This window comes from Vipera berus (assembly GCF_964194415.1).
Source record: "Vipera berus genome assembly, chromosome: 4".
Taxonomy (NCBI): domain Eukaryota; kingdom Metazoa; phylum Chordata; class Lepidosauria; order Squamata; family Viperidae; genus Vipera; species Vipera berus.
This window is the reverse complement of record NC_138206.1, coordinates 79,354,202-79,378,690: the sequence shown is the minus strand read 5'-3', so window position 1 is coordinate 79,378,690 and position 24,489 is coordinate 79,354,202. Positions and strand designations below refer to the sequence as shown.

Sequence of the window (24,489 nt, the reverse complement as noted above, 5' to 3'; positions counted from 1 at the left end):
GGGGAGAACAGTCTTTTCCAAGGGGAGGAAAAGCCAGGACAGCAGAGCCATCCATACCAGAGGTGGACAGGGGCAGGGCTGGTGCATGTCTTGCCTTAGGCTCCTGCAGCATATTCCCAATAATGACATCTGTCACAGGCCGCTCCACGCGGCCGCACTGACAGCTGTCAAAGGAATCGCGCATGCACAGTCATGCTCCACGGACTGTCAAACCCTCCACACGCGGCCGTTTGACAGCTGTCAAACGCCGCGCATGCGCCCTACCCGTGAGCTGTCAAAACAGCAAAGCCGCGGGCTGTCAAAACGGCGGCAGCCGCTGAACTGTCAAACTGGCGCATGCGCCCAAGCCGCAAACTCTGACAGACGCTAGCTGTCAAAATACCGGCTGCTCGCCAAGGCCAGCTGACGGGATTTCCCCAGCTAACGCGCTTGCGCTATCACTGGGGAAATGTCAAAGCTGCCAGCTGACTATTGGCACAAGGTCCCTCGGCGGGAAAACACCCGCCCCTGATTCGCTGTCCCGTTTGACAGCTGCCTATAAAAGGCATGGTTGTACTGCTCTGTTTCGTCCGGGCTATGTTAAAAATAAAGGCTGTTGAACCGAAGACGCGTCTCCCTCGTCCTTGCTGCCGCTAATTCACCTGGCGACGAAGGTGGGATCCCGGTACTAGCTGAAGCCACGGCACAGAGGCGTAGCTGTCCCAGTCGAATCGCTGAAGTCACGAGCTAAGTCACCAACTGGGCAAGCGAAAGCCATTCTGGTGCCACAGTACCGCGGACCCAGCATGGCAAATCTAGGGCACGTGAGGGAGTTCGACATCCGCCACCCCGAAGGCTGGGAGTCGCACTGGGGCCAAGTCGAGGGGTACCTCCTCATGAACAAAATCACGGAGGACCGCCACAAGGCCGCTGCGCTCCTATGTCTCAGCGGGCCGGCAGTATACGACATCGCCGTCACCCTCTGTAGCCCGGACCCGGTCGCCACCGTACCGTACGCCGAGCTCACGGATCGCCTCAGCAAGCACTTCATGCCGAGGCGGTCGGAGCTGTACTGGCGACTCTTCTTCGCTCGCCGGCGACAGGAACCCGGAGAGCCCTCCACCGCTTTCATCGCTGCCGTCCGGCATGCCACCCGAAAATGCCACTTCCCCGACCTGGAGGACCGAATTCGGGACCAAGTCATCGCCGGTCTCCAAAATGTGCGCCTGCAGAGGAAGCTTGTGGCAAGACCCACAATGGACCTCGCAGAGCTCACCTTGGAGATAATGGCGTATGAAGACAGCCATCGTGATGAGCCCCAGGCGTTTGGTGACAACTCCGGCGTTTCCGTCCATCAAGCTCGAGAGCTCGACCAAGGGTCTCCGGAGCCAGACTCCGGGGTCGATGCAATCCTCTCCCGGTTCAATCGCATGGTCGCCGGCCGCGAAGGGAACCGCAGCCAAGACCGTCAGGCAACCCCCAGCACGAAGAAACCGCAGACCGGCTTTAGGGCAAAGTGTGCGAGCTGCGGCGGGGGCCATGCCAGGGCCACTTGCCGTTTTAGAAACGCGAAGTGCCATGGATGTGGCAAGACCGGCCACATCCGCTCCACTTGTCGCAGTCTAAACCAGGAGACCCTCCACGACCTTGACGAGATCCCCGCAGGTAGGACTGACTTCCCCTGCCCTCCCCAGGGGTCTATAGGGTCCGTATTTTCCCTAACCAAATCCCCTGTAAATCACCTCACCAGGGCAAAAGTCAGAGCCTGGGTCAAGATTCAGGGAATCCCCTGCGAGATGGAGGTCGACTCGGGGTCCTCCGTTTCCATCCTGTCAGGGGACATGCTCCAGAGGATAGCAAGCAAATCCAATCACCGCATCCCCATCCAACCCTCGAAGGTTATGCTGGCAGATTTCCAGGGCGCTCCAATAGATTTAAAGGGACAGGCCAACCTGAGGGTCGATTTTAAAAAAATTTCAGGAAACCTAACAGCTCAAATAACTAAACAACCCAGAACCAGTCTCATCGGACTGGACTGGTTTGAGGCATTAGGTATTCACCTCGAGGGGACAAACCGCATCCATGCCCAATCGTTGGAAAACATCTGCAAAAACTTTGCAGATGTATTCGATGGCTCACTGGGCAAATACAACGGGCCCCCCATCGACCTCAAGCTCAAACCTGAGCTCGGACCGATCAGAATAAAGGCTAGGAAAGTCCCCTTTGCCTTAAAGCAAAAGATAGATAAAGAGCTAGACCGCTTAGTCAATTTAGGAGTCCTAGAGCCCACTGACAGCGGAACATGGGAAACCCCCATCATGACGCCTGTCAAACCAAATGGGGAAGTGAGAATCTGCGCGGATTACAAAGCGACCCTGAACCGCCCGCTCAACCCCCACGCGTATCCAGTCCCCTCAGTGAGAGACGTCCTCTCAGAAATTGGCTCCGGCTCCATCTTCGCCAAATTAGACCTAGCACATGCCTTCCTGCAACTCCCTGTAACTAGAGAAACTGCAGATGCCCAGACTATAGTCACACACAGAGGGGCGTTCAAAGTAAACCGCCTCCAGTTCGGCATCTCCGTGGCACCTGGAATATTCCAGGAAGTCATGGAACGAACCCTTAAAGGCATCCCCGGAGTCTGCCCCTACTTCGATGATGTCCTCATCGCGGGCGACTCCACCCACACTTTAGCAACCAGACTACACAAAGTCCTCACCAGATTCCGGGCAGCTGGTTTAAAACTCAAACGAGAGAAATGTTCCATCGGGGTGCCTTCTACAGACTTTCTCGGCTATAGGATAGACGGCAAAGGCATCCACCCCACCAATTCCAAAATCCAGGCGATCAAAGCCGCACCCCCCAAAAAAAATAGAACGGAGCTCCAGGCATTCCTAGGACTCCTGAATTTTTACCACTCCTTCCTACCAGGCAAAGCCACAATAGCGGAGCCGCTCCATAGATTGTTAGATAAAGGAGCCCCCTGGCAATGGACCGCTTTGCATAATGACAGTTTTATTCAGCTGAAACAATTGCTCTCCAGCGATACCACCATATCGCACTATAACGAGACCAGACCCCTTTGCATCGCCTGCGATGCTTCCCCATATGGCATCGGGGCAGTCCTCAGCCACTCCCTAACCGACGGTACCCAAGCACCAATAGCATATTACTCCAGGACCCTTTCAAAGGCCGAACGTAACTATGCTCAAATTGATAAGGAAGCTCTGGCCATAGTAGCAGGAATCAAAAAATTCCACGATTATCTCTACGGCAGACCCTTCACAATTTACACAGATCACAAGCCCCTTCTAGGAATATTTACTTGGGACCGCCAAACACCCCAAATTTTGTCCCCCCGCATGCTGCGCTGGACCACATTCCTGTCTGCATATTCATTCCAGCTAATTTACAAACCCGGCAAAGAAATGTCCCATGCTGACGGTCTGAGCAGGCTCCCTCTGCCACAAATAGACCCAGACCCAGCCCCAGCAGGCCGCATTCTAGCCATACAAGAGCTCTCGGAATGCCCAGTGACAGCCAAGGACATCGCCCACGCCACAAGCAGGGATCCCACACTCAGCAGGGTACTATCCTGGGCCTCATCAGGCTGGCAAACTTCCTGCCCTAGCCCCTCCATCCAGCCTTACTTCACAAAACGCCACGAGCTCACCACCCATTTAGGCTGCATTCTCTGGGGATGCAGGGTGATAGTTCCACCCTGCCACAGAACCAAGGTTCTCCAGACCCTTCATGATGGCCATCCGGGCATCACTAAAATGAAAGCCTTGGCACGTAGTTATGTTTGGTGGCCTTCACTAGATAAGGACATAGAAGAACATGTAGCCGGCTGCTATCTCTGCCAGCAAACCAGACCAGCCCCCCCCCATGCTCCCATACACAAATGGGAAATCACAAAAAACCCCTGGTCCCGTATCCACCTCGATTTTGCTGGCCCCTTCCAAGGACAAACCTTCCTGATCATCGTAGACAGCTACTCCAAATGGTTGGAGGTTCTCCAGGTTTCCAGCACCACCACAAGTGCCACCATCCAAGCCTTAAGGGGGGTTTTCACCACCCACGGTCTTCCCGATGTAATAATTACTGACAATGGGCCTCAATTTACCTCCCGTGATTTTCAGATCTTCACGAGGAGCAACTGTATTAGGCATGCGACATCGGCCCCCTTTCACCCTTCGAGTAACGGCCTCGCAGAGGTCATGGTGAAGACCACTAAAGACTCCCTCCGCAGACTCGTCGTCGGAAACTGGCACCTCCGACTCGCCCGTTTTCTCCTCGCTCACACCACACCTGTGTCCACCACCGGGAAATCCCCCGCAGAACTCAGATGGGGTCGCCGGCTGGTGACTCGTCTTGACAGACTGCACCCAGACAGACTAGCAGCAGAAAAGCCCGACGGTCTGTCATCAAAGACATTCACTCAGGGACAAAATGTCTGGGCCCGCAGTTATGGGGGAAGGGATAAATGGACCCAGGGGGTAGTCCTCGATCAGACCGGCCCCCTGTCCTACACCATCAACGTCGGCGGGGGACTCACATTGCGAAGACACGCCGACCAACTTCGGCCCAGAGCACCCACCAACATCACGCCAGAGCCAACTTCGGAAAATTCCGACCCCCCTAGCACCATTCACCCTGAGGACATCCCAACACGCACTGATCTTCAATTCGACACCCCCGAGGAGACTCCTGCGGCAGACGAGGAACCACCACTCCGCAGATCCACACGACCGAAGAAACCCCCAGCGTACCTGACGGACTTTGAGTGGGCCAGAAACTCGCCAACACGTTCTAATACCAGTTGAATATATAGTCCAAGGTTATGTTGTTCAAACCAAGGGGGGGGAAAGGGGTGCAGCATATTCCCAATAATGACAGCTGTCACAGGCCGCTCCACGCGGCCGCACTGACAGCTGTCAAAGGAATTGCGCATGCGCAGTCACACTCCACGGACTGTCAAACCCTCCACACGCGGCCGTTTGACAGCTGTCAAACGCTGCGCATGCGCCCTACCCGCGAGCTGTCAAAACAGCAAAGCCGCGGGCTGTCAAAACGGCGGCAGCCGCTGAACTGTCAAACTGGTGCATGCGCCCAAGCCGCGAACTCTGACAGACGCTAGCTGTCAAAATACCGGCTGCTCGCCAAGGCCAGCTGACGGGATTTCCCCAGCTAACGCGCTTGCGCTATCACTGGGGAAATGTCAAAGCTGCCAGCTGACTATTGGCACAAGGTCCCTCAACGGGAAAACACCCGCCCCTGATTCGCTGTCCCGTTTGACAGCTGCCTATAAAAGGCATGGTTGTACTGCTCTGTTTCATCCGGGCTATGTTAAAAATAAAGGCTGTTGAACCGAAGACGCGTCTCCCTTGTCCTTGCTGCCGCTAATTCAGCTCCACTCTTCAATCAAGCCCCTTGTTTTGCGCATTCACAGGTGCATTTTGTGGCTCCCAGTTTTTTCTTTTGTGAGGGAACCGGTTCTGAGTGGCTCTTTCACTGTTTCAGGTTGCCGACCCCTGCTCTAGGTCATCTCAGCCATCCCACTTGTCTGCCACTCACATCTAAGTACGAAGGTTCCTGAGACTTTTCTATTTTGAACCCAGTATAGCATATAAATTCAAAGGTGACATCTAAATGTTAATTGATAGCGACTATTGTGCCAGACAGCCTTTCTAGCATTGAGCCAAGGAAATAGTCTTGCTCAGGTATAATGATGCTGACAATCTTGTGTTGAGTTTTAGTTGCATTTATTTGAAAATCTTGCACTGGGTCTAAATAGTCTTTTATAAAAAATATCCATAGTTAAAAAAAAGGATGCTATAAGTATCTCAGAGCTGGTGGAGGCAAAGCTGGCTAGCCATGTTAAAACTGTGCCTTGCATAGTTTCAGCTACTACAGCAGTGTGTGTGGAATACATCTGAGCTGCTGAGGATGAATGCAATTAATTGGAGATTTGTTGTGATCTGTGGATCCCCAATAGATCCTCATTGTGTTGGATTTAACTTCTTAGGGACATATGTTTTCACACTGACAGCACAAGAAAACACCGAGAAAAATAGAGGAGGGATGTAAAAAGTACACTAGATAGAGATCAGAGAAAATATACTCAATAATGTACAAAAAATCAGAATTAAAGGTTAAAACAATTAAAGGGTTTCCAAGTACCTTTAGGAGGAGCCAACTTGTCATCCACTTGACCATTTTCGCTGCCCAACAGACATGCTGATAGAGATCCGTATTCACTACTCCAGGATCTACAACATTAACCATCACATGGCTCCCTTCTAATGTCAGGAGATGTTGCAGTCGATAGCTGAATAATACAAGGGCAAGTTTGCTTTGAGCATAAGCTCTGTGGGGTGAATACAAGCAACTGCATGTAGGGGAAAAAAGAATTATATAAATATAATTTCAGAATGAAGCATGGCACAGTTTTCAGATACTTGCTGGTGATAATTTATGAAAGGGAATTATTAATTATGAAAAAGAAATTATAATACTGCCGCTACACAGCAGGGACTCTCTATAATTGCTTATTATCTTGCAGAAACCAATGTAGCCTATACTGAGTGATTTATAGAAAACGTTTGAGATAAATTAATATAAACCAGAGATAGGCAATTTTTGACCCCTAGAGACCTCACTGATGCCTTTTGGGGAGGAGACTGAGTGTTAAAGTAGATTGAGCTTTTCTTGGTTTAAAGAAAAAGTCTTTGAAGCTTAATATAAGACAATTTTAATTTTTCTTTTGCATGAAAATAGTAAAAAATTATGCACCCTTTTTCACAGTGGTTGTCAAAGGAGACTCTAGAAGTCACAGAGAATGATCACATGAAACTCTGATATAGACTGTAATCAAAAAGCATCTCATAGCACTATCTCAAACTAACATTTTAAAAAGGCATAAGCTTTTGTGAGTTTATGTCTTTTAATAAAATGTATTACTATTTAACAGTACAGCTATATTCTTTCTGATTTGTGGCTAATATAGGCTGTCAAATTTTTCCTCCTACAATATAGATTACAACACATGCCAAAAAATGTCCACACTGAATACCTCTGATTATGATGTAACTCAGGGATGTCAAACTGCCGGCCCGTGGACCGGACGCATCATGTGGAAGCTGCACCCACCCCATTGCCGGCAATGGCGAATGTGTCCTGATATGTTGCGCGATGTCACATGACATTGCGAGTTTGACATGTCTGATGTAACTGAAGTAGTGTAATGTTAAGAATTTCTTGAACATTAATCATGAATAACATTGGAAAAATTTAGGACAAGGTTTGTGATGAGAAAAGCACTCAAGAGATCACAATCAGAGAAAATATAGAAAATCTGTGTGCTATTTACTTAATAAACTGTTGTCTTTACTATTATGCTTATTTAATATGAAAATGACTATTTCATATAATTATCTGGAGATGCTGATCCTTTCCTTTTTGCTATTAAGTAGAGAAGATGGGGAAGCCCAGCAGTCATGACAGATAGACAGATGTGCATGCATAAATGTTGTGGCATTATTGTTGTTGATGTTATTATTTTATTTAAGGCAAACCTGGCATTTTACGACACCCAGGCCACATCTGGCTCTTGGCTGTCCGTGTCTGGTCCACATAAGATCAATTGAAAGTTAGAAAGTAAAATGTAAATAAGTGCACCTCAGGGGGTGGAAGAGGAAGCTGAGTGTGCTCCTTTAATTGGCTAGTGAGAGAAAAAGCTTTTTTGTGCCTATGGCAGAAGAGGAGCAGCAAGGGCCAGGTGAGGCAAAGCTCTGTGCTTGATCCCACCCTCTTTATTCCCTCTTCTCTCAACGCACGGGCACTGGTGGCAGAATTAAGTTCACCCCTCCACAACAGTCCCAGTTACTCTTATGGTTCCTTGGAAAAATTAATTGCTCACCTCTGATCTAAGGGATATAAATTAACCACACAAATATATATTTTTTCTGTTCTATTTATTGGATTCTGTTTTTATTTTTGCTATTTGGGTTTCTTTTAATTTAAACATTTCTCCCATTAATTGCCCATCAGCTACAATATTTGTAAGAAAGAAATAGATGCAATTGCATCATATATCTGATAGATTATATGAATTAGACATACTTAATTTTCAGTTCAGATAGAGACTTCCGGTGGCGACGCGGCGCCGAAGACAGCCGCCTCCGGGCTGTCCGCTCCGCAGCTGTGTTTTTCCATCGTAAACAGCGCCGATCAGCTGTTTAGATGGATTTGAAGCCCCCTCCTCGGGAGAAGAGGAGGGGGTGAGGCCCCAGGTATGGGTTGAGCTCTCCGGGGCCGCCTGAACTGAGAGTTTGGGCGGCTGAAGGATTGAGCCCCCCCGAAGCCTGGGTTGCTCCGAGCTGTGCAGTGTCTCTGCTCCGTGATTTTTGGAGCAGAGCCAGGCGTTAGCAACCACCCCTGCCAGAAGGAATACTTTTGAGTATAAAGATGCAGGCAGAGCGGTACAGGAGGTCAAGGTGATGTGGACTTTTATTTTTACTCTCTAGCTCAACGGATTTTATAGCTTTAAAGTGAAAGTGCGCAATAAGTGAAAGTGACGAAAGATGGCGGCCAAAACTTCTAAAGCTCTTCGGAATGCGGGGTTTTCCCCGGTGCAACAGACCTCATTGCAAGCTTTGCTTCCTCCTGTACCTCCTCCGGCATTGACGCTTAAGGATTTACAAGATGCCCTTGAAAAGCATTCACAATTAATATCTGATATGATGGATGAAAAGTTGAAAAAGCTGGAGGAGAAGTTGGAGAAGAAGATGGAAGAGAAGTTTAGAGCAATGAGGGTAGACATGTTGTCTATGATTGAAAGTGTAGCTGAATGTGTGCAACAGCTGGATGCAAAAGTGGAGGATCTCAGTCAAAAGAACTCTATATTAGAAGCAAAGGTATTAGAGAATGAAAATATAAGGGATAAAGTGGACGGAGAATTGAGCCTCGCTCAGTATCATCAGATGCAGTATGCTATTAGAATTAGGGGCTTAAAGGAGAATTCTAAAAAAGATTTAAAGCAGCTGATCTCTGAAGCTTTGGAAGCGGTATTGGGCCAGCCAGCATCTGAAATTGAGGGAAGTATGGATAAAATTTTTCGTGTTAATTCATGGATTGCAAGACAGAGGAAGTTACCCAGAGATGTGGTGGTCTATTTTACAAAGAGAGTAATTAGAGATGAAGTCATTCAAGCTGCTTATGATACTAAATTGGTAGTTGCTGAGCAAGAAGTCTTGGTTTTAAAAGAGATTCCTCCAAAGATTTTAAAAAGAAGGAAGGATTTTGCATTTCTTGTACAGGAACTTAAGAAATGTGATATTAAGTTCAGATGGGAGATTCCAGTTGGACTGGTGGTGATGCATGAAGGTAAAAGACATCATTTGGTTACTGTGGCCCAGGCACGTGATTTTTATAGCAATGTGTTAAAAGCAATCCCCCTACCACTTCTGGAAGCTGCAAAGGGATATGGTGAGGGAAAGCTTCAAGAAGTTGCAGATAGACAGACAGAGGAGAATGGTGCTGGAGGGGATCAAGTTACAGTCTCATCGGTTGCTGCAGGAGAGCAGAGGATGACGCGTGCCGCCCTAAGACGAGCGAGATGAGAGCAAGAGCAAGACCAGCAGAAAGTTATGGAACCTCCAAAGCGTACTTACAGTGAAGCTGTGGGAGGGGCGTGGTCTAAAGAAGTTGAAGGGGTCATTTCAGATATGCTCCAAAAGCTTTGGAGTGTCAAGATTGGTGACTAAATTTCTAATTAGAATGTCAATGGATTGAATTTATCATAGAGGAGAAAGAAAGCTTTTTAATATTTAAAACAATTTAAGACTGATGTTATCTGTTTGCAAGAAACGTATATTAGGGTTGTGGACTAAAAGTATTTGTACGCAAGCTTCTAATTAACAACAAGTTGATTTTTCTTAACTTACTATAAACAAAGGTTACCTAATTGGATTACAATTTTTTTAAAAATTTTTATTTATTTATTAGTCTTTACTCTTCTACAACAGCAGGGAATACAACCGGCATATTGTATCATTGATATGAATCTTCCAAATATAATAGGGTCTCTAAAATCAAACTTCTAGGAAATCCCAAATGGTGCCTTAATGGGGGTCTGCAGGAAATGGCTTAAAAAAAGTCAAGATGGAGGCCACAATGATGTAATTGAAGATCTTCCTTGTTTTTATGTGTGTCACAAAATATATGAAAAATGTATGGTCACTGTTAACTTTTCAACTCTGGTCACCATGTTAACTTTTTTGACCACATATTACAGACACTGCTTACACTTCTTTTACATCAATTCAGAATCCCCAAAATGCATCCATTTAACAACATACGGTATATCCATTAAATATATACTAATAATACATACATGTGACACTTCCTTCCCCTTATGAGATACATAAACATGCTGTGACAACATGTGTGCTCAGATTAATAATGGATATAATTAACATAGTGCACACACACACACACACACAAACACACAATAGTTTATCTGTCAGACCCTCAACTTTATTCCCTTTTACTTTCGGGTTCTAACATTCTGTTGGGAGGGGCGAGGTCTGTCTGTGTTTCCTTCACTTTGTTCTTCCCCCCTTTGATGCCTCTAGGGTTGAAAGGAAGAAGGAATGTGTCCTAGGCCAGCTGTCTTATCTCCACTCTGATGGGAAGAGGCCAAGAGGGAAACGAAATGATGAGAACAGTCCCTGACAACTGCACTTATCAACTCGGTTCCCATAACAACTTCACACCTGAGAACTGAATGAAATCAAGCTGGACATTTGACGGTTGGGGTGGGGTTTCAAGGGGATGCTTTAATGTTACGTTTCACATGGGAAAATACTTGATCTTGCTCTACACTTCTGCGATCACTGTCTCTCAATAAAGTTCCTTTTGAGACTTCCAGCTTGGCATCACAGCACCACGGACGCAGGAAGATGGGCTCTGTCTTTTGCATCTGAATTCGCTTCGCTGGGGGACCCTGGAAAGGGTCAAAAGTCGTCCTTTAGAGGTGCCAAGCAAAAAGGGGACCCCTGTTTGATTGTGGGAGGGCAGAAGCCCTTCTGTTTGATCCAGAGAAGCCCTCCAAACTGGCAGGGGAATGACCCACCATATTAATATGGCCAACCACTAAGCTGCTGACACCTGAAGTCAAAAGTACCACCAAGCAACTTTCAAGCAACGTGGATGAAACTGGGTGAGACCTGATTCTCTCTTTAAGATTCTAAGTTTTCTTTCCTGCAAAAGCTGCCCAAAGCATTTTCCCCCCCCTGTCAGGAGAAAGGGACGGGAATTTTTACCCCACCCTCTAAGAAAAGGTAACTAACTACGCAGGGAAAACAGAGCAATTATAAGATTGATTTTAATCTAACTGGATGTATATTCTTTTGAAACTTGGGGACTAAAAGTGTTCTTTTTATTGGAGAATTTTGGGGGATTTTTTTTAAAAAAAGACTTGAAAAACCACCATATCAGTTTTGGACTTAAAAAGCTTAAAATGGCATTGGTGACATCTTGTGGTGAATTATGGTATTACAATTTGTTATTGCCTAAAAGAGATTTGGCTTGCAGCCCAGACTTCAGATAAAATTTGTTTGACCATGGCAATTACCACCTTTGAAAAACCCAGCTGCAAAGAAGGGATTTCTGGGCAGCTTATCTGGCCTGTTTGAATTATGAATGTAAACCTTTACTAACTTTCAGAGCTATACTTGGGGAATTGCTTTCCTATTTCCCTGCATGAGAAGCATATGTTATTACATGAGATGATGGAACAGTTTGGATTATAAACTCTTACTTGACGAACAATTTCTACTATTAAGACCACCTATAAAACTTAAAATAGTCTTCAACTTAATACACTATCAAGAGAATATGGATGAAGATCAGGAAAAAACAACAACAGACCCAGCCAACTGAAAAATCAGAAAGGGGAGTGACAACATTGAAAATGGAAAAGACTTTTTACAAATTAAGAAATCAGAATTTTATTTATTTATTTTATTTATTTTATTTTAATTCCATTTATATCCTGCCCTTCTCCGAAGACTCAGGGCGGCTTACAAGCTTAGCAGTAGCCTTCATTCTATGTATATGTCAGCTTATTAGGGCTTTCACACACACCCCAAGCGGCATTATTACAAAGTCAGCTTAATTGCCCCCAACAATCTGGGTCCTCATTTTACCTACCTCGGAAGGATGGAAGGCTGAGTCAACCTTGAGCCTGGTGGGATGCGAACCTGCACTAATTGCAGGCAGCTGGTATTACTTAAGGAGGCATTAGCCCACTGCTCCACCTTCCCACTGTAGTGGTCCCTATTTTTCTACTTGCATTTTTACGTGCTTTCGAACTGCTAGGTTTGCAGAAGCTGGGAAATTAAAGTTTGGGGGGGAGCAGTAATACAGGCATGTCAAACTGCCAGCCCATGGGCCGGATGTTTCACATCAAAACTACACCCATCCCATTGCTGGCAATGGGGGAAAAGCCATGATACATCGCACGATATCACGTGATGTCGCAGGTTTGACATGTCTGCAATAATAAAAGGTAAAGGTCCCCCCGCACCTGCGTGCTAGTCATTTCCAACTCTAGGGGCCGGTGCTCATCTCCGTTTTAAAGCCGAAGAGCCAGAGCTTGTCCGAGGATGTCTCTGTGGTCATGTGGCCGGCATGACTAGATGCCAAAGGCGCATGGAACGCTGTTACCTTTTTTTTTATTACATTTATATCCCGCCCTTCTCCGAAGACTCAGGGCAGCTTACAAGCTTAGCAGTAGCCTTCATTCTATGCATATGCCTGCTTGTTAGGGCTTTCACACCCCCCCCAAGCGGCATTATTACAAAGTCAGCTTATTGCCCCCAACAATCTGGGTCCTCATTTTACCTACCTCGGAAGGATGTGTTCTGAACCAGCCTGCTACCGGCCTTGCAATAAGGCAAACCCCTGTTCAAACAGTAGAGACTGGAGAGCGTCTAAGGCTGGAAAGCGTCTGCCAAGATTTATTACTCAAATAACAGAACAAGAAACAAAAACACTGGAACTTGAATCCTCAAACGGAAGGGTTGCTTTCAGCAACCAGCCCTTCCCCAAACACTCCTTTTATTTAGAGATCAGGGCGTGGCCTCCCTGTGCCTCCTCCCGAGGAGTCCCACAGCCTTTCTCTGTTTGTTCCTGCTCGACTGCCTCCTGCGTCGGGCGTCCTTGAACAGGGCCAGCTGTGGGTCATCATCCTCCGCACTATCGGGCTCACGCAGCTGAGAAGAGGGCCCCGGCTGGGGGCTCTGCGAAGCCTCCAAGCCATCATCAGCCGGTTCGTCTTCCACACACTCCTCCTCCCCCTCATCTGAGTCATCCGAGACATCTGAGCTGGCTGCCGGACCCACAGGCTGGCCCTGAGTCACAACAGGATGGAAGGCTGAGTCAACCTTGAGCCTGGTGGGATGCGAACCTGCACTAATTGCAGGCAGCTGGTATTACTTAAGGAGGCATTAGCCCACTGCTCCACCTACCCACTGTAGTGGTCCCTATTTTTCTACTTGCATTTTTACGTGCTTTCGAACTGCTAGGTTTGCAGAAGCTGGGACGAGTAACAGGCGCTCACTCTGCCAAACTGCTGACCATCTGGTTGACAAGCTCAGCATCCTAACCCACTGAGCCACCACGTCCCTTCTGCAATAATAGGACATTGTTTATATAAGGATATTAAGTGCAAACGCAATTAAGATAACTATAGGATAAAAATTAATGATAAATGTAACAATGATGTTTTTACTTAGTTGAAAATAAGAATTCTGTTTGCCCAATATGAGAGATATTATTGGAAAGAGAGAGGAAGTATTTGATGTTTTAAAATTACTTAGACTAAAAATTTGTATATATTACTGAACTATTGGTTAACCCAGACAACACCTATAATGGTTTTGACTTATTAGAGGGGATACTGTATTATTAATCAGATGGTTTAACATGGTAGGAAATAGATAATTTTTAGAAAACAGAGCAATACTATAATTAAATAGATAAGATTTGTAACTAGAATATTAGACTTTGCTATGAAAAGGGAAAAAGAGAGAAATTGCGATAAGGGAAAGCTTAGTCACGTAAATATAAAATACTTGGAAATCATAAATAATAGTGTTAATTTGAATACTGATGGCAAATTAAAGCCTGGGGGGAAAAAGCAATAACAGGACATTGACTGTATATAAGGATTAAGTGCAATTGCAATTAAGATATGTATAAGCTAAAAATTAGTGATAACTGTAACAAAGATGTTTTTATGTAGTTGATAATAATAATAAGAATTATTATTGTACTAGCCCAATATGAGATAGCAGATATTAATGGAAAAAGAGAGGAAATATTTGATGCTGTAACATGAGATTTATACTAAAGACTTATGTACACTATTGAACTATTGATCAACCCAGTCATCACATTGCTTTTTAAATACCCAATTGTAAAAGGAGAAAATCAATAAAATATTATATTAAAAAATAAAGTTCTTTTTTTTATTGAAAAGTTTTAACATACAGTTTATCTTTAACAATCCCCCCTCCCCCTCCCCTCTCCCTCCCTCCCTACCCCTCCCCCCTCCCCCCCGACTTCCCAGAGCTAAATACAAGGTATAAAAAAGAAAAACAATCATAAACAAACATATGCTAACAACCATAAACTCTAAAATCCATCACTCTCTAGCTTATACAGGATAATACAAATCTTAATAATATTAAATATATATAGAAAAGAAAAAAAAGGAAAAAAAAAAGGAAATAAAGAAAGAGAAAGCGAAGGAAGACTTATTCAAATGCTACATGAAACTTCTCAACCCTATATTTGTTCTGGATATACTCAACCATTTTCGCCATTCCATAATATAACGTTCTTGCGAGTGATCTTTCAAATAAGCCGAGATCTTTGCCATCTCTGCCAGGTCGGAAACCTTTAAAGTCCATTCTTCTACAGTTGGCAGTTCCTCTTTCTTCCAATACTGACCTATTAAAAGTCTTGCTGCCGTGATTAAATTCAACATCAACTTAGTGTCCACAACCGTAGCATCTGTAATTATTCCCAGCAAGAAGAGTTGCGGACAGAACTTTATCCTTTGCTTGAAAATCTTCTGCATATTCCACCATATTTTTATCCAAAAGGCATTAACCTTTTTACAAGTCCACCATACATGAAAATATGTTGCATCTTCATCACCACACCTCCAACATTTTGGTTGATAATTCGGATACATACTTGCAAGCTTTTTAGGATCTAAATGCCATCTATAAAACATTTTATACAAGTTCTCTCTTAAATTTTGGGCTTGTGTAAATTTTACGTTCCTCACCCATATCTTTTCCCACGTGTCCATTGTAATAACTTCTTGGATATTCTGGGCCCATTTTATCATACAATCTTTAACAAGTTCTGTTTCTGAATCAATTTCTATCAATGCAAGATATATCCGTTTAATATGTGCTGGACCCTGATTTCGGATTTGCTTTATCAAATTTTCATCAGTCATTGTAAAACCATTTTTCTGATCTTCTTTCCACCTGGCCCGTAGCTGAGTATATTGAAACCAGTTCTGAACAATCTTCTCATCTCGCAAGACACTATATGGTTTCAAACACCAAATATTTCTTTCCAAGTTTAGAATCTCCTTGTACGTAGTCACATCATGTTTGAAACCAGCATGTATATTTTCTATTGCGTGTTTTGGAATTGCCCACAATGGTATCTTGCAGTCTAGTTTATGTCTGTACTTCTTCCAAACTCTCAGCATTGCCTGTCTTAAGATATGCACTTTGAACACATTATCTACCTTCTTATCATACAACAAATATGCATGCCAACCAAACAACAAGTCGTGGCCCTCAAGATTTAATAATCTCTCTTGTGTCAAATTAATCCAATCACTTATACCTACTAACGCAGCAGCTTCATAATATAATTTAAAATTAGGCATTTTAAGACCACCTCTTTCACGAGTATCCTGCATAATCTTAAGTTTAACTCGTGGTCTTTTCCCTGCCCAAACAAATTTATTGATACCTCTCTGCCATTCCTCCAAATTAGAATCTTTCTTAAGAATCGGTATCATTTGAAATAAAAACAAGAATTTAGGCAGGACATTCATTTTCACTGCTGCAATTCTTCCCAGTAAAGACAATTGCAATTTTTCCCAACTCTCCATTTCTTTTTGGATTTTTCCCCATAATTTTTCATAATTATTTTTATATAATTTTGTGTTAGAGGGCGACAAAAGCACCCCCAAATATTTAACCCTTTTGACAATCTCAAACCCAATTAACCCTTCTAGAAGGGCCTTTTGCGATGCTGTCATATTTTTGGCCAAAATTTTAGTTTTTTGTACATTAACTTTAAATCCGGAAACCTTCCCATATTGCATTATTATCTCCATCAGGTCCACAACAGAGCTCTCAGGCTGGGTCACTGTAACAACCAGATCATCTGCAAACGCTCTCAATCTATAATCCTGATCTCTAATCCGTATACCCTTAATTCTTTCCGAGTTCCGAATTTTTATCAATAATATCTCCAATGTTAAAACAAATAATAAAGGTGATAACGGACACCCTTGTCTTGTGCCCTTCTCAATATTACATGCTTCAGTCAAACTATTGTTGACTATTATTCGGGCAATTTGTTTTTGATATAATGCCCTAATTGGTTGCAAAAATTTATCCCCAAAATTCATTTTATCTAAAACTTTCATCAAAAACTGCCAATTCAATTGATCAAAAGCTTTTTCAGCATCTAAGAAAATTAGCGCCGCAGGGATCTGGTTGTTCCTTTCCAAAAACTCTAACACATCAACTATATGCCTCACATTATTTTTCATTTGCCTACCACTAATAAACCCAGTTTGATCCCCATGAATCACCTGTTGCAGAACCCTCATCAATCTGTTAGCCAACACCTTAGCAAATATTTTATAATCTGTATTTAGAAGTGATATCGGTCTATAATTTTTAACTTGAGTAGCATCTTGATCTTCCTTCAGAATCAAAGAGATAAAAGCAGTTCTCCAAGACGGAGGCACCTTTCCCCCTCTCTGGATTGTCTGGAACAATTCCTTTAACGGTTTAACCATCTCTAATTGTAAATTTTTGTAGTAGGCCGCAGTCAGACCATCTGTACCTGGCGCTTTGTCAACCTTCAACTCCTTAATTGCTGTAAATATTTCTTCTTCTGTAATCAATTGATTAATCTCCTCTTTTTGTACTTGCGTGAGAACCGGGATGCTAGCATTCTCCAAATATACATCAATGTCTTTTTCATTAATCTTTTCCTTAGCATATAATTTAGAATAAAAATCCACAAAGGCTTCCTTAATAAGATCCTGTTGAAACACAACCTTTCCCTTATGTTCAATTTTATCTATGTTAGAAGCCCTCTGCTTCTTCCTTAGTCTATAAGCTAGCCATCTACCTGGCTTATTAGCATTGCAAAAAGTATTATGCCTAGCAAACCTCAAGTTGGTTGCCACTTGATCAGCCATTAATTTATCAAATTGCCCTCTTAATAGCTTGATAGCCTCCTTAGTCCTCACATCCACTGGATTCAAAGTCAAGGCCTTCTCTTTTTCCTTAATTTCATTCTCCAATTCTTTCCTTCTAGCTTCCAAAGTACGTCTGCATTTATTATTCATATATATCAGCACCCCTCTCATATATGCCTTGCTAGCATCCCAAACCATGTCCATAGACGTATCCTTATTCATATTGATTTCAAAAAAATCCTTCATCCGTTGTTTACATTCTTCCACATTTTTCTGGTTTCTAAACAAGTTCTCATTTACGCGCCACGAGCGCCTATCTCTATTGTCCTTATTGATCTCTAACCATACTGGACTATGGTCAGAAATAGCTCTTGCACAAATCTTTACCTTCTTAATCCTAGAAAAAAAGTCATTAGTCAGCAAAATAAAGTCAATCCTAGAAAAAGATTGATGTCTATCAGAAAAAAAAGTATAATCCTTTTCATGCGGGTGTGTGTCACGCCAAATGTCTCGCAATTCCAAATCATCCTTCATTTCAAAAAAAGAGTTAGGCAGTCTGGCATGGCACGGAATACGCTTAAAAAAACCAGCTTTATCCATCTGCACGTCCAAAACGCCATTCCAATCCCCCATAAAAATAAACGATTTGTAATCCAACTGAGTAAGCTTTGAATGAAGTGAGCTAAAAAAATCAGCCTGTTGTTGTTGTTGATTAGGAGCATACAGTCCAACTAAAAGCGTTTTTTTACCTTCTAGCAACAAATCTATCATTACGTATCTTCCATGCTTATCTGCTTCAATTAAGTCCGCTGTTATAGCACTTTTAACATAAACAAAAACTCCGTTTTTCTTATTCATTGCAGAGGCAACAAATTGCGTACCCAATCTTGAATTCAGTAAAAACTTTTGGTCCATAGCCCTAATATGCGTTTCTTGCAAACATATAACATCAGTCTTAAATTGTTTTAAGTATTGAAAGACTTTCTTCCTCTTCTGAGGCGAATTTAGTCCATTAACATTCCAAGTTAAGAATTTAGTCGCCATTCTTGTCCCCCCGAAGCTTCTGGAGCACCTCTCCAATGGCCCTACCTTCTTTGGGCCGCGCTCCTCCCACTGCCTCGCTGTAAGAACGCTTTGAAAGTTCCATAAACTTCTGCTGGTCTTGTTCTTTATTTGTTTTGCTCTTTTTAAAGCAGCACGCGTCACCCTTAGCTCTCCAGCATCAGCCAACAAAGTTGTAGTTTGATCCCTTCCAGCACCATCCTCCTCTGTCAGACCATCTTCAGCCTCATGAGGTTTTTCTTCGCCAGATCCCTTTGCCGCTTCCAAAAGTGATAGTGGGGTTGCTTTTAAAACATTATTGTAGAAATCACGCGCCTGTGCCACAGTAGCCAAACGGTATCTTTTACCTTCATACATCGCCACCAGCCCAACTGGAATCTCCCATCTGAACCTTATATCACGTTGCTTAAGTTCCTGCACAAGAAATGCAAAGTCCTTTCTTCTCCTTAAAATCTTTGGAGGAATTTCCTTTAAGACCAAAACTTCTTGGTCAGCAACCACCACTTTAGTATCGTAGGCAGCTTGGATAACTTCATCCCTGATTTCTCTCTTTGTAAAGTAAACCACGACATCTCTAGGTAGCTTCCTCTGTCTGGCAATCCATGAGTTAACACGAAAAGCTTTATCCATACATTCCTTTATTTCAGATGCTGGCTGACCCAATACTACCTCCAGGGCTTCAGAAATCAGCTGCTTTAAATCTTCTTTAATATTTTCTTTTAAGCCTCTGATTCTAACAGCATACTGCATCTGATGAAACTGAACAAGGCTTAACTCTCTGTCCATTTTGTCTCTTAAGTCTTCATTCTCCAATACCTTTACTTCTAGTGCAGCATTTTTTTGAGTCAAATCTTCCACCTTTTCTTCCAAACTTTGCACACATTCAGCCACACTTTCCACTGTAGACAAAATGTCTACCCTCATCGCACTAAATTTCTCTTCCATCCTCTCTTCTATTCTCTCCTCCATTCTTGCCAATTTATCACCCAATGTTACTAAAATTACCTGGGCATGTTTTTCAAGGGCATCTTCTAAATCCTTCGATGTCAATGCAGCAGGAGGAAGCAAGGCTTGCAACGGTGTCTGTTGCACCGGAGAAGTTCCAGCACTCCGAAGGGTTTTTGAGGGAGGTTTAGCCGCCATCTTTTACTTTCACTTATGACGCAGTTTCACTTTAAGTTTAGAAAGTCCATTAAGCTCGAGAGTAAAAATAAAGATCCTCTTCTCCTTTTTCTCTTGTACCGCTCTGCCTGCTCCTTTTGTTCCAGGGTCTTTCCTTCTGGCAGGGGTGGTCGTAAACGCCTGGCTCTGCTCCAAGAAATCCGGAGCAGAGACGCTGACCAGCTGGGAGCAACCCAGGCTACGGGGGAGTTCGATCCTTCAGCCGCCCAAGTTTTAAACCCAGGCGGCCCCGGAGAACTCGACCCCTACCTGGGGCCTCACCCCCTCCTCTTCTCCCGAGGAGGGGGCTTCAAATTCACCCGAACAGCTGATCGGCGCTGTTTCGGGTGAAATCTACACAGCTGAGCCGCGGGCAGCCCGAAAAGGCTGTCTCCGGCGCTCCGCCGCCACCAGAAGTCCAAAAAATAAAGTTCTTTTTGAAACAATGCCAGTTTCAAGAATGGTGCTTTCTTGGGAGGGCTAGCTGAGGCAGGACCTTACATTAAGCAAGTTCTGCAAAAATATCAACCAAGAAAGGCAACCGCCCAACCATGGGGAACGTGCACACTATGTCCCTCCATGGCAGCAAACAGGATAAGACCGAATGCTGGGGAGAGTCCATCGTCAAAAACCACTGAGAAGAAAGTTCCTCCACGTGTATGAAGGAGATGATCACCACAGAGAGCTCCGTGAAACTGAGATGGTCACTTGGGGTCAAGAAGAGAGAATAATGGGATGGAAGAGCCCAGCAAGTGACATTCACCTGAGGCAGCCGAAAGCAGGGCTAGAAGTGAGAGATGGAACTGCTCTACGATGAGGAGGAGGACCTGGAGAAGAGCAGGAATCAACCAACCAGATCCTGAATCGAGCTGTGCAATACATGGTGGAAGCCTTTCAGGACCTCAAAACGGATGGTGCAAGAGTAGGAGTGGGGAGCAACTTGAAGAAACTGAATGCGGCGGGAGTGAATCTACGACAACTGAGGCCACGGGGAGGGTGACTTGCTCCATGGAAACAGCAGTGACCACCCTGGCAGCACCACAGTGAGCAGACCCCAGAGGGATGAATGCTTCATCCACGCCACAAGAGAGAGCCCCACCTGAGGAGCCAAAACTGGTCCCTCTAGGAGTGAAAGTTGATGGGGACCCCCAGCAGCTGAGGTTCTTCCTTGCCCATGTCTTCACCTACATGCTAGTGTATGGGAGAACTGTCCCCAGTGAAGAAGCCAAAGTAAGGATCATCACCTTAGCCCTGGAAGAGACTGCAGCTCAATAGATGGTCACCCTGCACAACTGAGATGTGCTGAAGCTCCAAAACTTTAACCGTTTCATGACAGCTCTGAGACGGAGGTTCGAGGATCACCTGGCTGATCGGAAGGTGCAAAATCGCATAAAGACTGTGAGGAAGGGACGTTGACCGGTGGCTGAGTACACGGAAGAGTTTGAGACCTGGCATGCCACCACAACTGGCCCAAAGACATCTTGATCAGCTGTTTCCAAGATGGGCTAAATGATGACCTGTACAATGCATGCATGGCCAGGGGGACCCCGGTGTGATTACACAAGTTGTGCATCCTAGCTGAAGAAGTGGAAACCAACCAGAATTGCAACCCATATCACTCTGGCAAAGCATGGAAATGATCTCCACTAGAGAAGAAGGGGGAACTAACTAAAGCCTCGGTTGCACAATCACACTCAACAACCTGCTTCAAATGTGGAAAAGAAGGTCATCATGCCATGGAGTGCCGCAGCAAAACTCTGCACAAGAAAGGCGAACGGCAGTCTGGAGGGAAGCTGACCAAGCCTAACCAACACCATTAAGACATGGCCCTGAGGAGTGCAGAAGTCACGGAGTTCCTTCCAACCTCAAAACCAAGGGATGAAACTCTGACGCCACCAGAGAATGAACAGGGGATGCCAGAAAGTGACTAAGATGATGACCCATTGGTAAGTAGGCCGATCACACCAATGACCACGCCCATAGAACTGTTAATTCCAGGCAGAGAAGGAAAGATGACCCTAACTGCTCTCTTAGACTCAGGTGCACCCGATGCCTGGTCAGCCCAGCCCTAGCCAGGAAGTTAGGAGTCAGAATAAGAAAGTTAAAAAAAAACATTTCATTCTGCCAACTTGACAGGTCCATCGCAGAGGGCATCCCGGCTATGTTAGCCACAGAATCCCTGGGGCTAAACATGGGAAGTCACTCAGAAACTCTAGCCTTCATCGTGGCCCCTTGCATGGAATAGCCTCTTGTCCTAGGATTGGCGTGGCTGAAGAAGTAGAACCTGCTTAGAGAATGGGACATTTAAAATTCACCAGGGAGAAAACCCCCTTACTGAGCAAACTATGCTGGTGGGGAAGAGAAGAAACATGGGAAATAACAGCTACCTTAAGCGGTGAAGCCATGCAGGCCATACTTAGAGAGTATCAGGATTTGGCAGAGGCTTTCAGTGAGAAGAGTTCGGATGAGCTGCCCCCCCCCCATCAACCCACAGACTGTGCCATCAAAATCATCCCAGGGGCTAAGCTGCCAAAGCCAAAGCTCTACTCGATGATGCTTCGTCCGCTGAAGTAGTACGCAAGACAGCTGGCTAACGAAAACCTTTTATTGTCAGGAACCAGGCGAGGAACAGACTCGCAGCGCCTCTATTTATACCCCCAGCTGGCCGCCAGGCGACCAATCAGAGCTGTGCCAGTTTCCCGCTTGTCGCGCGGGCCAATCGGCGGTGGTGAGCTTTTGACGGCCCTCGGCTGTCAAGCTGGTTCACGCCTGCGCAGTTTGCTGCGACTTTGACAGCTGGGAGCTGTCAAGTGGTTGCACTTGCACAGTGGCTACCGGCAGCTTTGACAGCTGTCAAAAGCTGCCGAAGTGTTTTACCTCATAACTATTTACAGGTGGTACATAACTATTAACATAACATATTAATACACAACACCCCTTACCCCTTCCCCAAACTGGTAGGGTAGTCCTTCTGGTTGTTTTTTAGTCATGTGCCCCATTCATAGTCTTGTAAGTAGGCCGGCGGTTTCCTGGTTGTCTTCGAATGACGGAGGGGCGCTGCTGTAGTTGGTTCTCTTTCCCCCGGTTCTGGATGCGCTAGTTCTTGGTGCGGGTCTGGATCCTGGGCTTCGTGGGCCCCTTCGTTAAGTGTGTTCAGTGGGGGGTGAGTGTTAGTTCCTGGAGTGGTGCAACGCATTGAATTTTCCCCGCTCCCCCTTTCCCACGTTTTGCGGGCTGCGTTGACGCAATTGATCGATGTGTCGTCGTAGGTGGCAGTTATTACCGGCATCAATTATGTATGATAAGGGTCCAGTTTGTTCAATTACAACCCCCTGAATCCATTTGTTCCCTACCCCGTAGTTTCTTGCCCAGACGGTTTGGCCGTTGTCCAGGGTTCTATGAGGAATGGGTTGGTCTGGTTCTGCCGTTGTCCTATCCGGGTGTAATCTGTCAAGTCTAGTCATAAGTCGTATCCCCCAATGCAGTTCCGCCAGTGATTTTCCAGTGGTCGTGCAAGGGGTGGTGTGTTGTGCCAGTAAGAATTGCGCTAACATGCGGTGGCAGTTTCGCGTGACGATTTTCCGCAGTGCATCTTTGGTGGACTTTACCATAACCTCAGCCAAGCCATTCGACGAGGGGTGGAACGGAGCCGTCGTGATGTGTCTAATAGAGTTCTCCGTGGTGAAAGTCTAGAATTCACAGAAAGTAAATTGGGCGCCGTTATCGGATACCAAGACATCGGGCAGGCCGTGTGTGGCAAAAAGCCCCCTTAGTACCTGTACTGTGGCAGTCATAGTCATGCTACTGACTAGCACGACCTCCAGCCACCTGGAGTAGCTGTCAACTACTATTAAAAATACCTGTCCTTGAAAGGGTCCCGCAAAGTCTAAGTGCACCCGGGACCAGGGATTTTTGGTTGTCTCCCATCTGTGGACGGGGGCTTGTGGTTGTGCGGGTCTGACAACCTGGCAGGGGTAGCAGCCGGCTACATGTGTCTCGATTTCTGTGTCTATGCCCGGCCACCAGACGTAGCTCCTTGCTAACGCCTTCATTTTAACTGTACCAGGGTGCCCGTCATGTAATGTGTTCAAAACCTTGGGTCTGTGTTTTTCGGGAACTACGACCCTATTCCCCCACAGTATGCACCCCAGGTGTGATGAAAGTTCCGTTCTCCTCGAGAAATATGCTTGGAACTCAGGACCGGGGGACTTGGATTGCCATCCAGAGGCAATCCAGCTTAATATTCTGCTCAGGATCTTATCTTTAGCTGTGGCGGCAGCGATGTTTTTAGTTGTGAGGGGGCATTCTGGTAATTCTAAGATTGCTAAGATGTTGCCAGCTGGAGCGGGGCCGGGGTCTATTATCGGTAGGGGAAGTCTGCTTAATCCGTCATGCCCCATTTCCTTCCCCGGCTTGTGGATCAATTTGAATGAATAAGCAGATAAAAAGGTAGACCATCTAAGAATTCGGGGGGATAGAATTTGGGGCGTCTGCTTATCCCATGTGAAAATTCCCAGTAGTGGTTTGTGGTCTGTGAAGATGGTGAATTGCCGTCCGTAGAGGTAGTCGTGAAATTTTTTCACGCCGGCAACTATCGCTAAAGCCTCCTTGTCAATTTGAGCGTAATTGCGCTCTGGTTTGGAAAGCGTTCTGGAGTAAAACGCTATTAGCATTTGGGTTCCATTCTGAGTTAAATGACTTAGAACTGCCCCGATCCCGTAAGGAGAAGGTTCGCATGCTAAACA

The 24,489-nt window shown here is 45.2% G+C and overlaps 1 protein-coding gene across 3 annotated transcripts in view; it reads right to left on the bottom strand.

Annotated features, from left to right (window-relative positions):
• Positions 1-24,489, bottom strand: part of LOC308667820 (E3 SUMO-protein ligase ZBED1-like) — a 309,814-nt gene that overhangs the window by 38,190 nt on the left and 247,135 nt on the right. For 2 of the 3 annotated variants that reach the window (XM_081327333.1, XM_081327334.1), the window contains one exon: positions 6,163-6,370. The exons of the other annotated variant lie outside the window; for it this stretch is intronic. In XM_081327333.1, the coding sequence (XP_081183459.1) occupies positions 6,163-6,370 (208 nt within the window). The remainder of the gene's footprint in view (positions 1-6,162; positions 6,371-24,489) is intronic. 3 annotated transcript variants of the gene reach the window in all.